Consider the following 13,865-nt stretch of genomic DNA (forward strand, 5'->3'; position numbering starts at 1 on the left):
TTAAAGCAAAAATGAAAGCGTGAGATTAAGAACTCTTTGATTGTGAGTACAGATAGAAAAGAGAAGGCAGAACCCCAGTTGTAAAGATTTATAGGGAGAAAGATCCTGGTTAGGAGGGGTAGAAAATGAGTATTGAAGTGTGACAGTTGAAAAGAAAAGGTAAGGTATTTCAGGAGGGGAGTTTGGTTTAAGTGAAAGTTGACTTTTTTTTTTTTAAGAGAAAAGAGCCTTGCAGATTTCACAATGACAAGGGAAGAAGAGGTCGGGTGCAGTAGCTCACGCCTATAATCCTAGCACTTTGAGAGGCCGAGGTGGGCAAATCACCTGAGTTCCAGGAGTTGGAGACCAGCCTGGCAAACATGGCAAAACCCTCTGTACTAAATATAAAAAAAACTAGCCAGGCGTAGTGGCCTGTACCTGTAATCCCAGCTACTAGAGAGGCTGAGGCAGGAGAATCACTTGAAAATGGGAGACAAAGTTTGCGGTGAGCTGAGATCATGCCACTGCATTCCAGCCTGGGCGACAAAGCAAGACTCTATCGCAAAAAAAAAAAGGGAAGAGGAAGACAGTAAAGAGGGCAATTGAACGTGCAACAGAGACGTTTTGTGGGGGTGCATAAGTAGGTTAACTATACTTTTTTTTTGACACGGAGTCTTACTCTGTCACCCAGGCTAGAGTACAGTGGCATAACCTTGGCTTACTGCATCCTCTGCCTCCCAGGTTCAAGTGATTCTCCTGCCTCGGCCTCCTGAGTAGCTGGGACTACAGGTGTGCGCCACCACTCCGGGCTATTTTTTGTATTTTTAGTAGAAGTGGGGTTTCACCGTGGGCCGGGCTGGTCTCTAACTCCTGGTCTCGAGTGATCCTCTCGCCTCGGCCTTGCAAAGTACTGGGATTATAGGCTTGAGCCACTGCACCCGGCCCAACTATACTTTTTAATAGGATGAAAAACTTGTGAATACTGGCAGGCTGTATGATTAACAGAAAGATACTTCTCTGCCACAAAGAGTGTTTTACAATGTCCAGAACAACTAACACTAAGCTTAACATTATTTTATTTTATTTTATTTTATTTTATTTTATTTTATTTTATTTTATTTTTTGAGATGGAGTCTTGCTCCGTTGCCCAGGCTGGAGTGCAGTAGCACAATATTGGCTCACTGCAACCTCTGCCTCCTGGGTTCAAACTATTCTCCTGCCTCAGCCTCCCAAGTAGTTGAGACTACAGACATGTGCCACCACGCCCAGCTAATTTTTGTATTTTTAGTAGAGATGGGGTTTCACCATGTTAGCCAGGCTGGTCTCAAACTCCTGACCTCAGGCAGTTTCGCCCGCCTGAGCTTCCCAGAGTGCTGGCATTATAGGCTTGAGCTACCGTTCCCGGCCTTAAGCTTAACATTAAAAAAAAAAAAAAAAAAAAGTCTTATTAAGTGGTTCTCTTTCTCTCTTTTTTGTTCTTTTTTCTTTTTTTTCATTTTTTTCTTCTCTCTTTTTTTTTTCTTTTTTCTTCAAGGGAGAAATCAATCTATTTTTATTTTTTGTTGTTGTTGTTGTTGTTGAGACAGTCTTGCTCTGTCACCCAGGCTGGAGTGCAGCAGAGTGACCTCGGCTCACTGCAACCTCCACCTCCCAGGTTTGAGCGATTCTCTTGCCTCAGCCTCCCAAGTAGCTGGGATTACAGGCTCCTGCCACCACACCTGGCTAATTTTTGTATTTTTAGTAGAGAGGTGGGGTTTTGCCATGTGGGCTAGACTGATCTCAAACTCCTGACCTAAAGTAACCTGCCTGCCTCAGCCTTCCAAAGTTCTGGGATTACAGTCATGAGCCACCATGCCTGGTTAAAATCAATTTAAATGTTTGGACATTTTATATAATTCGTCTTGCCTTTGTGGTCTGTTTATTTTGGGCACTTTTAAGGTTAAATAAGTGTTTGCTGAATGACCTAGTGAATAATGGCACATTATGTTAATGAACCAATATTAATATTAATACCAATATTGGTGCATTGGTACTAATCTTTGGAACATGGTATGTATTAATCTGAGGGAATGTCTTCTAGCCTAAAATTACAAGTACAATTTTACTCTTAATATTTTAAATAGAATTTTGTGAAGAGCACTAACTTCTCCTAGGGGTTTAGGGAAAGTGGGCAGGATAGGTAATCTGATCATTCATTGATCTTATTGCACTTAGTTATTTTTGCCCTGCATTTGATCTGAGAACTAGAGGTGACATTCCTTGGGTAGTAGGGAACACCAGAGAGAAGTGAATCTATAGAAACTTGCAATAGAGGTTGCTAATGAGCTCAACTATGGATTTTAGTCCCTGTAGTAGTACTTATATAACATATTATCTTAAAACCTAGAGATTAAAACAATAAACACTTGATATCGCACACTGTTTCCGTTGGCTGGGAACTTTGGAGCTGCTTAGCTAGGTGGTTCTCTTTTTTTTTTGAGAGAGAGAGTTGCACTCTGTTGCCAGGCTGGATTGCACCGTGGTGCGATCTCAGCTCGCTGCAACCTCCGCCTCCCGGGTTCATGCCATTCTCCCACCTCAGCCTCCTGAGTAGCTAGGACTACAAGTGCCCACCACCATGCCCATCTTATTTTTTGTATTTTTAGTAGAGACGGGGTTTCATCATGTTAATCAGGATGGTCCTAGCTTCTGACCTCGTGATCCACCTGCCTCGGCCTCTCAAAGTGTTGAGATTACGGGCGTGAGCCACCATGCCTGGCCTTTTTTTTTTTTTTTTTTTTTTTTTTAAAAGAGATGTAGTCTTGCTTTGTCACCCAGGAAAGAGCGTGGTGGTATAGTCATGGCTCACTACAATCTCCACCTTCAGGGCTCGAGCAATCCTCCCACCTCAGCCTCTCAAGTAGCTGGGACTACAGGCACATGCCACCACACCCAACTAATTTTTGGATTTTGGTCTCAAGGGATTCCCCTGCCTCAGCCTCCCAGAGTGCTGGGATTAGGTGTGAGCCATCGCACCTGGCCAAGGAATTTGTGGCCATATAAAACTACCACAGCCCCTTATTTCCAGGCTAATCCCATTATATCAGATATTTCATTATGAAATTTGTTATGGATTTCCTGTTCTGCGATTCTGGCTTAGACTGTAGATGGGTTCCAACTGTAGTACTAGTTCTCAACCAGTTTTTCAACTAGAAAGGATTTTGGACTCTCTCCTTGTGCTCTGTTACCCGTGTTGTTTCTTCACAGCAAATGTTAGCTGGGAAAATAGTAACTATAGTATAATAACGAGGTTTCATTTTCAGCAGGGATTCTTTACTCATAAACTCTTAACTCCTTGTGAGCATGTTTTTTTCTTTTCGTTGCAAACTCTATATTTTCATTTAATTTGCCACATTAGTTCTGATTGTGTAACTTTAATTATTTGGAAACATAATGCAGAAGAGAAGCCGTTCTCCAATGAAGACAAATTATGTTTCAAGGTTTTAATGGAAGAATATTCAAGTTGAGCCCAAATTCCATGTTCCAGATCAGTCTTAAAAAGTTTGGGGTTATTCTTCACCCAACAGACCTGAGAAGAGACATGGGGAAATGTAAAAGTTGGAAGGGGTCTCATCATTCTTTCTCTTATGAAATTCAAATAATATTTTAGACTAAAGCTCTTTTGGAGCTAGTTTTGAATTAATTTCCCCATTTTCAGCTTTGTCTCTTAAGGCAGACAATTTTTCATTCTATTTACTTCTATGCCTTTATTTGTTTTATAAAGAGAGATACTGTTCCTGTAGCCTGTCTCCTAAATACAGCTTCCTGTCATCAGATCAAGGTAAAGGCTTTGTTTTTCTTCTCTGTGGAGACAGATGAGTGTTCACTTAGCTACATGTTGTCATATTGGTCTTACTAAGCTGTGTGAGGTCACATACTACCTGAGCCATATTCAGCAGTCTATCCCAGTCCTCCCCTTCTTCTCTTACTCCCCAGGGAAAGGAATGAATCCAAACAGCGAGAAACTCTCCTCTCCCCACCTCCCCCAACCCCATAATGTGCCTCTAAAACCCTTGCTCTCACCCACCCTACGGTGAAGACAAAATATGAATTTTTTTGTTACAGAATCCAAAGAAGTACCATTTTTGTTTTTTTGTTTTTTTGTTTTTTTAGTAGAGACGGGGTTTCGCCGTGTTAGCCAGGATGGTCTCGATCTCCTGACCTCGCGATCCACCCGTCTCGGCCTCCCAAAGTGCTGGGATTACAGGCTTGAGCCACCGCGCCCGGCCACCATTTTTGTATTATTAGCTTCAGGATGATACATAAATATCAAGAAACTAAGAACTAGGCTACGGACACAGATCAGTTGATAATTAGGGATGTTTTGGGTAAAGTTTTGGGTTTTTAAAAAAATCTCTTAATTGATGTGAATGCTTTTCAGATACTTCCTTCTCTTATGTTTGTAGAACAAAAACTAGCATGGCTCCCTGTATTCTACTTAATTTTCTTGTGTTCTACCCTGCTTTGCTGTTAAAAATTTCAAGAAGGAATAGATTTGGGTCAAAACTTTCACACACCTTCCCTGCACTGTGGTACCTCTGGCCAGAGTTATTTTCTTACACTGTTTTGCAGTAGATAAAGAGTGTGATTTTGTTTGTTTGTTTGTTTTGAGACAGTGTCTCACTCTCTCTACTCAAAGAGGCTGAGGTGGGAGGATCACTTGAGTCCAGGAATTTGAGATTACAGTGAGCTATGATCACACTACTGCACCCCAGCCTGGGTAATGAGATCATGTCTCAAAAAAAAAAAAAAAAAAAAATCTGATTCCAGGCAGCAGAGGTTAGAAAGAAAATCTTACTTTGCTTAGAAGAATAAAGACAAAAAAGAGAGGCTAGTCATAATATACCCATGTTAGATTATCTTTCTTGGGAGCAGACGATTTGAGTCTATTCCAATTAAATGTCATGTTAAAAATTAAAAATGATGGTTGGCAGACACAGAGTACAGTACCAGTATTGATTCTGTCTCCTGTCTGTCTCATTGAAACTGTTGTCATGGTAATGGTCTACTTATGCATAGTATGTGTTGAACGTTTTTTTTTTTTTTTTTTTTTTTTTTTTTTTTTTTTTTTTTTGAGACAGCGTCTCTGTCACCCAGGCTGGAGTGCAATGGCATGATCTCAGCTCACTGCAACCTCCGCCTCCCGGGTTCAAGCGACTCTTCCACCTCAGCCTCCTGAGTAACTGGAACTATAGACACATGCCACCACACCTGGCTAATTTTTGTATTTTTAGTAGAGACGGAGTTTCATTATGTTGGCCAGGCTGGTCTCAGCTCCTGACCTCGTGATCCGCCCTCCTCGGCCGCCCGAGTGCTGGGATTACAGGCATGAGCCACCACGCCTGGTTGAACGTTTTATATACTCTACAGCTCTAGTGAGTCAAGCGACTTATAAAAATTGGGGACATTTCAGATTTTGCAATTTAAAATACACAAAGGTTCTAAATATAGAGTTGTTTTGAAAAGAGTGGCATGTGTTGAAGTTTTAAACACTATTCTGTATTAAATCCTTAGAGTTTTTTTTGACAGGCTATTGATGAAGATTCACCCAAACAGGAAGTTTTCAAAAACTCTTCCACTAAATGTTAATTTTCAGCTATAGTATCTGTATCTGTCATCATTTCCTAAGATCGTAAGTGCTGCAAATTCCCCTTATGGAAAACTCTGGGAAACTATTGTGTTTGTCTGCATTAATTTTCCCCCTTTTTGTTTGGATGCTTAAAATATCCATGAAAGTAGAATCAGTGTAATCTAAGAGCTGATTTATCGACACTGTACTATTTCATTTAAAGTGGAACTTTTTCCTCTGTATCTAAATTTGACATGTTCTTTAAGAAAAGACGTAGAAAGCTAATTTTGAGTAATGGAGACCTAAATTTTAACATAAGCATTTTAATTTTAAACAAGACATGTAGCACAAAGCATGGCCTTTGATTAAATGAGTAAGTCTAGGTCTGAGGGAAAAACATCTATGTGTTTTCTGTGCTGTGCTGTGGCAAGGAGTATGCAGCTGTGGTGCCTGTCATCCTGGCCTACTTATTTTCACTTGAGACTTTTGTATGGTGCGGAAAGAGTCTTTAGAAAAGCCTAACTTCACTACTGTGTGCATATTATAGTCTTGGCGGCAAGACGCACACAGCTGCCAGTGCTTCCAGGGTAATGAGACATTCAAGAGCATCAGAAAGGGACAAAAGAATAGCAAACGTGGTCAACGTGAAAACCAAGTCAGATTCCCCATAGTATGGCATTTTCCCTCCCTCCCTCCCTCCCTCCCTTCTTCCGTCCTTCCTTCCCCTTCCTTCCTTCTCCTTCCTCCCCTCCCTCTCTACTTCCCTCCCTCCTTCCCTCTCTCTTTTCCTTCCCCTCCTTTCCTTCTTTCTTTCTCCCTCTTCCCTTCTCTATGTCTTTTCTTCTTTCTTTCATGGCTAAGTTAAAGAAGTAATGAACAAACTTTCTTTTCTATCCACAATATTGCTTAAGGTATTCTTTGTATTCTTCCATGTCAGGCATACATTTTTCATTATCTAGCAATGTCTAGCAGTTCATGTTGCTACATGAAGGGAAATTGGATAGTGTGGTGGTACCAAGGTTCACATATACTAAACCAGATTTGATGGAACTAATGTTAAGAGAAAAGAATCTAGAAAAGTATATATTGGGTAAAACATTCTAGGGGTAGTCAGGGTTTCTCTAAAGCTGAGGCTGTATGTTGAGCATTTTGAACATAGTTATTATTTTTTAAAACCTGGAATCAGAAAGCTATACATCACCTTGACGTAGCAACTTCAATGAGAATACTATTTTAACCCAGCTCATAAAAAATAAGAGAATGAGCTGGGCGCAGTGGCTCACGCCTGTAATTCCAGCACTTTGAGAGGCCAAGGTGGACAGATCATGAGGTCAGGAGTTTGAGACCATCCTGGCCAACATGGTGAAACCCCATCTCTACTAAAAATACAAAAATTAGCCAGGCGTGGTGGCACACACCTGTAATCCCAGCGACTCAGGAGGCTGAGGCAGGAGAATTACTTGAACCATGGAGGCGGAGGTTGCAGGAGACGAGATCACGCCACCGCACTCCATCGTGGGCTACAGAGCGAGACTCAGTCTCCAAAAAAAATGAAATAGAATAAGTGAAATTTGGCCGGGCATGGTGGCTCATGCCTATAATCCCAGCACTTTGGGAGGCTGAGGAGAGGGGATCACTTGTGGCCAGGAGTTTGAGACCAGCCTGGCCAATATGGCGAAACCCCATCGCTACTAAGAATACAAAAATTAAAGGCGTGGTGGCGCACACCTGTAGGCCCAGCTACTCAGGAGGCTGAGGTAGGAGATCGCTTGAACCTGGGAAGGTGGAGGTTGCAGTGAGCCAAGATCGTGCCACTGCATTCCAGCCTGGTTGACAGAGAGAGACTCTGTCCCAAAAATAAAAGTAAATGAATGTGTTCTAATTTGGGAATGACCACCCTTGGGAATAGAATGTTGCTAGTCAGACTTTTTCCAGAAAGGTAATAACAAATAATGTGCTTTGTTAAAAGAACTCCCTGTGGTGAGTTGTATTCTTTTCTTACTAATAACTACAGTGCTGAAGAGAAGATAATTGGAGGAAATGTTCATTCTTTTATTTTCTACCTTTATATTACTGGAACAAAGTAAGAAACAGGTTTCTGTTGAATTTTGCCATCTTAGAGTACTCAAAATGAAGATGAATTCGTGTGATCCCTGACAGAGACATTATTTAGTTGCTGGTCTGTAGAAGTTAGTAAGAATTCAGAAGTCTTTAGGTCAGCTACTGCTGCTACTTCAGCCTTCTGCCCAGGAGTGGTCTGATTGACAGTGGATGTCCCAACTGGCAGCCCTGGACTACTACTTAGCTGGCCATGATGAGCAGAAGTTGCTAGACTTGTCATCTCTCCAACCTAGTGAGGGAGCAAGATGGGCTATTGCTGATGTCACTTTCAGGAAACAAACAAAAAACATGGCTACATCTTTTTACCTTTTTCCTCCTAGTCATTCAATATTAGAAGAACAGTCTGACACCTAGCCTACTAATCTTTGTAATGATCCTCATGTTAGACATTCAGGTGATAATGGGCATAACCATGTAGAGAGATAATGAACTTCAATGGAGATGCTACCCAAAATCAAGATGGGAACATAGATGTTATTGAAAGACTGTCAGAAGGTTAAAATTCTTCTTTGGGTAATGACAGGGACCTCAACATTTAGAGAAAAGGCCAAACATATCATAGCTACATGGGCCTAGCAGTATATCAAATGTTGTAAACACTTCTGTAGTCAGTAGTTAGAAACCACCTAAAGACAGCCAAGCTATCCTGGAAAATAGCTATAGTCTTCAAATTGTTTGTGACAGTTATTTAGAAGATGCTGATTGGTTCATGGAAACAGGTAACAATGCATATGTCGTCCTAGACAACTTGAGATCACTCCTTTCAAACTGTGAGCCTTAAGAACCCATTTCCTTACAGAGATTTAAGCCCTGTGGAAAATAAAGCTGTATAAGTGGAAGACCAGGATATGAGCTGAACATATTGTCCTCAGAGTGATTTGGTACTGGTATTATAACTATTCTTTTACGGAGGATCCAGTTTGCTGTTCTGATCTTGCAATTTGTATTCTTGACCTTATAACAGTGTATAAATTAGACTGCCTTGTATGTTATCTTCATCTACATGGTTATTTTGGTCATCAACCTGCCTTACTGAGATATCAGTAAAACAAATAAGAATGCAGATCCAAAGATAAAACGTATAACGTACTAAAGAAGGAACTTCTACATCTCTGATATAGAACACCATGTCCCACTGAGGACTTATTTGTATGTGAACATTTCATACATAAAATCTTTCATATGACTAGCTGTAACCTGACGCTTTAACATGAGTTATGAAGTCTGTTAAAATCCTTTTTTTTTTTTTGAGACGGGATTTCATTCTTTCACCCAGCTGGAGTGCAATGGCATGATCTCGGCTTACTGCAGCCTCCGGCTCCTGGGTTCAAACAGTTCTCCTGCCTCACCCTCCTGAGTAGCTGGGATTACAGGCATCTGCCACCACGCTGGCTAATTTCTGTATTTTTAGTAGAGACAGGGTTTCACCATGTTGGCCAGGCTAGTCTCAAACCCCTGACCTCAGGTGATCCACCTAAAGGGGATCCTGGCCTAAAATACATTTTTGATAGAGCAACATAAGTTAACAATAAATATATTTTAAATGGTTGTCAGAGGCACTAAAGAGATATGATTTCCTGTTATTGACCACTTGTATTGATTACTCTGAATAAATTAATAAGAAACCAAATGATGCTAAACTGCCTTAAAGAAAAATTTAGAAGGAAATTGCCAGATGCAGTGGCTCATGCCTATAATCCCAGCACTTTGGGAGGCCGAGGCGGGCGGATCACCTGAGATCAGGGGTTCAAGACCAGCCTGGCCAACATGGTGAAACCCCGTCTATACCAAAAATGCAAAAATTTGCCAGGTGTGGTGATGAATGCCTGTAGTCCCAGCTACTTGGGAGGCTGAGGCTTGAGAATAGCTTGAACCTGGGAGGTGGAGGTTGCAGTGAGCTGAGATCATGCCACTGTGTTCCAGCCTGAGTGACAGAGCAAGACTGTCTCAAAAAAAAAAAAAGAGAGAAAATTTAGAAGGAAATTGTGTTGGTCATCATTGTTTTCAACACAAGACATGAGTTTGCATCCACAGTACAACAGATGAACCAAACTTCCCCTGACATTCCCATACAAGAGTTTTGTCTAATGAAGTTTTGCTGTGCCTGTTTTTGATTAACAATAATCTCTTCCAGAAAAAGGTAGACTTATAAATGACAGTTGTTTAAGGTGTATTAATAAAACCACATTTTGAAATTAACATAGGCTTCAACTGTATTATATACTTGGGTCTAATTAGTGGTTGTTTATTAGAATTAATAGTATTTCAGGGAAGAAAGCTCTTAAAGTTAGATGTTTAATAGGTGACTTTTTTTTCATTTTGCTTACATTAAACATAATTATAATTGGCATTCATTTGCATTTTTATTTTGCAGTCTCTTGTTTTCAGCAGCCACTGTAAAGCAGTGAGTGGCTACTCAGACCAGGTCGTCCATCAGCGGAGATCAGCTACCTCCTCTCTGCGTCGCTGCCTGCTCACTGAGCTGCCATCTTTTTTGTGTGTGGCCAGTCCACGAGTAAGTGCTCCAGGAGGGAAGAGGTTAAATAGATGGTAATAGGAGAAATAAACCAATTTTTAAGGGATTTATTTCTTTTTTTTTCTTTTTTTGAGACAGAGTCTCGCTCTGTCGCCCAGGGTGGAGTGCAGTGGCCAGATCTCAGCTCACTGCAAGCTCCGCCTCCCGGGTTTACGCCATTCTCCTGCCTCAGCCTCCCGAGTAGCTGGGACTACAGGCGTCTGCCACCTCGCCCAGCTAGATTTTGTATTTTTTAGTAGAGACAGGGTTTCACTGTGTTAGCCAGGATGGTCTCGATCTCCTGACCTCGTGATCCGCCCGTCTCGGCCTCCCAAAGTGCTGGGATTACAGGCTTGAGCCACCGCGCCCGGTCAGGGATTTATTTCTTAAACAGAATTGTTTTAAACTATTTGGACTGTAAGAAACATATAAATTCTAGTATTTTAAAAGGTGGGCATTTGTGGTTCTGGCTTTCCCCAGACAACACTTATACTCACCTTCATTTGTTGATTTAAGAGTAGTTTATGGTAGATAGCTTCTTTTTATTTAGTCAGGGGCTCTAAACTATGGTGGGAATAAGCCATCTGTCAGGTAGAATATATATCACCCAACAGCAGGGTCGGGGCGAGGGAGCCATTTGTCACCTGTGTTGAGGTTTTTAAGGGTTTTCATGGGAGGGGGTCAGATTGGTAAGGATGGGGGGAGATTTGATCCGGTCATATCACCTCAGCACAGTCTCCAAATAACAAAAGGAAACATAACACTCCAGCATCAAGAACCTTCTCAGTGTTGTGTTTTCTTGCTTTCCGAAGCAGCCTCGCTTGGACTATCATTCACATGTCTGTTCCATCTGAAAAGTGACTGTTGTATCTTCTTTGCTATTCACCTTTTGTCCACTGTTATTTGCAGATTAGGGTTAGTTTATATTGTGGTTTCAACTTTGAGCAGTTATCTGCATCCTTCCTTTTTTTTTTTTTTGAGACGGAGTCTCGCTCGTCACCCGGGCTGGAGTGCTGTGGCCGGATCTCAGCTCACTGCAAGCTCCGCCTCCCGGGTTCACGCCATTCTCCTGCCTCAGCCTCCCGAGTAGCTGGGACTACAGGCGCCGCTACCTCGCCCGGCTAGTTTTTTTTGTAGTTTTAGTAGAGACGGGGTTTCACCGTGTTAGCCAGGATGGTCTCGATCTCCTGACCTCGTGATCCGCCCGTCTCGGCCTCCCAAAGTGCTGGGATTACAGGCTTGAGCCACCGCGCCCGGCCGTCTGCATCCTTCCTAATACACTGTTTATCAAAATAGAGAACCCTTACCGTTGCTGACAAGCATTGCTGCAAAGGCTTTAATTGGCACACTGGGGTTGTTTACTTTGCCTACATCTTCCATCCTCTTTTTTATCCCTGTTGATGAGAGCCAGATGAAAGATCTACAAAGAAGGGAAATAATCCAACTGTGGCCAGGTTCTGTGGTTAGAGCCAAGAATGAATTTCTGTCTTCCCAGTTCGTTTCTTTTTGCTCCAAGAGGCAACTTTCAGTTAGCCAGGAAGCTCTAAGAGGTTGACATTTCTTACCCTTCTATGTTTTTCTTTTGTTTATCCACTCATCTTAACAAGTGTACTGTTTTTACGTTTTTTCTTTTTTTTTTTTTTTTTTTTTTAATGTTTTTGAGGCAGGGTCACACTGTGTCACCCAGCCTGGAGTGCAGTGGCATGATTTCAGCTCATTGCAACCTCAGCCTCCTGGGCTCAAGTGATCCTCCCACCTCAGCCTCCCAAGTAGCTGGGACTACAGGTGCACATCACCACTCCTGGCTACTTTTTAAATCTTTTGTAAAGAAGAGGTTTTGTCATGTCACCCAGGCTGTTCTTGAACTCCTGAGTTCAAGTGATCTGCCTGCCTCAACCTCCCAAAGTGCTGGGATCACAGGTGTGACCCACCGTGCCCGGCATGTTTTCACAGTTCTATTCAAAGAAGAAGGAGCCTTTTCTATCTTCCTTGTTAATATTTTTCTACCATTATTTTTTATCAGCTTGCATTCTTTATTTAGTTTATCAAAAGACAGAATCTGCCAGGGGACCCCTAGAAAGATCATGAATCCTGTTGACTCCTGCCTGCCTAGATTTCTCTCTGCTGCTCCTGTGCTATATGAGTTTAATAACCCTTGTCACTATCAACTTTGTTTGGTTTATACTGGTTATCCAGAAAGTATTTGGATTTTGTACATACCTAACATGTTCTTCCAAAGTATTCTTGGTCTTAGAAGCTTAAGTTGATGCAGGGAAATGCACTTTTTCTAGGAAGCATTTAAAGCCAAGTGCTTCCACAGAAGGCAGTCTTCAGTCTTTCATGGCTGTGTGGTTGGTCTTGTTCTCTTAGTATGATAGGTGTATATACTAAGAGACCTAATAAGAGGAAGTTTAGATTTCTGAGAGAGGCACATCAAGTCTTTTTTAACTTCTCCTGTTCCTAGTGTTTTGTTTTTTGTTTTTTGGTTGTTGGTTTTTTGTTTGTTTTTTGAGATGGAGCCTTGCTCTGTCACCCTGGCTGAAGTGCAGTGACACAATTTTGATTGAATGCAGCCTTCGCCTCCCAGGTTCAAGCAATTCTCGTGCCTCAGCCCCCCAGGTAGCTGGAATTACAGGCGCATGCCATCACGCCCAGCTAATTTTCGTACTTTTAGTAGAGACAGGGTTTCACCTTGTTGGCCAGGCTGAGCTCAAACTCCTTATCTCTTGTGATCCCCCTGCCTAAGCCTCCCAAAGTGCTAGGATTACAGGCCTGAGCCACGGTGCCCAGCCTGTTCCCAGTGTGTAAGGAGCCAATAAAGATGAACTATCTTGGCCTGTAATTGTATTTATTTGTTGACCTGAAAGTTCTTCATTTGTTACCAGTTGGATCTCCCCAAATATCTATAGCCCACCACTCCCAAGAACAGCCCCACTCTCTCACACATGCATGTCCCATCTGTATTACTTCAGTATTGTTTTTAGAGGAGCCAGAAATCCCAGCTACCATGCCTGCTACTGCTGTTTCTCTCAAGATAAGTAAATGTAGCTTGAGGAAAACTCTTAATTACTGTGAACATGTGTTGGCAAGCAGGGAGCAGGAGAAAGCTTTTATCATTTGGCTGAAAGGCTGCTCCTTTCCCACTTGGCCCCTCCCATGTTTGTAGAGTTTCTTTACATGGCTAAACCTGAAAATGGGAGTAATTACACCATGATTAGGAGGACAGGAAGAAGAGTTTAGGTATCTCTGAATATTTCATACACAGATATACAACTTTTACCTTTCAAATCAGTCCTAGGGATTCAAATCAGTGAATAAGGCAAAATGTCATGAGATACCCTAATTATCTTATATTGACTTCTAACCTATCTGTATTGGGGGGAGAGAAACTGATGTCCTTTGAAGCCAACCCTGGCCTTGAATTAGGCAAATTAATTTCTCTGACACATGCTATGAAAACTTCAGGGTCAGTTCAGGAAGAACTATGCCACTATGGAAGGAATTATAGGAGTTATTTTATCAGTAGCTGAGGAATTAATTCTGCAGGGTTAATAAATTAAGGCCCTAGGAATTCTTACCAAAATACTGCAGCGCTTGGAGCGGTTACGCTTCCTTCACCTAGAGCAGGAACATACATGTCCT

The 13,865-nt window shown here is 41.8% G+C and overlaps 1 protein-coding gene across 1 annotated transcript in view; it reads left to right on the forward strand.

The window, feature by feature from the left end:
• Window positions 1-13,865, forward strand: part of INO80 (INO80 complex ATPase subunit) — a 135,327-nt gene that overhangs the window by 63,111 nt on the left and 58,351 nt on the right. Inside the window, 1 exon segment of the mRNA XM_017895419.1 lies at window positions 10,083-10,223. Coding sequence (XP_017750908.1) covers window positions 10,083-10,223 — 141 coding nt within the window.

Source organism: Rhinopithecus bieti, unplaced genomic scaffold (assembly GCF_001698545.2).
Source record: "Rhinopithecus bieti isolate Rb0 unplaced genomic scaffold, ASM169854v2 scaffold_26426, whole genome shotgun sequence".
In the NCBI taxonomy this organism is placed as follows: domain Eukaryota; kingdom Metazoa; phylum Chordata; class Mammalia; order Primates; family Cercopithecidae; genus Rhinopithecus; species Rhinopithecus bieti.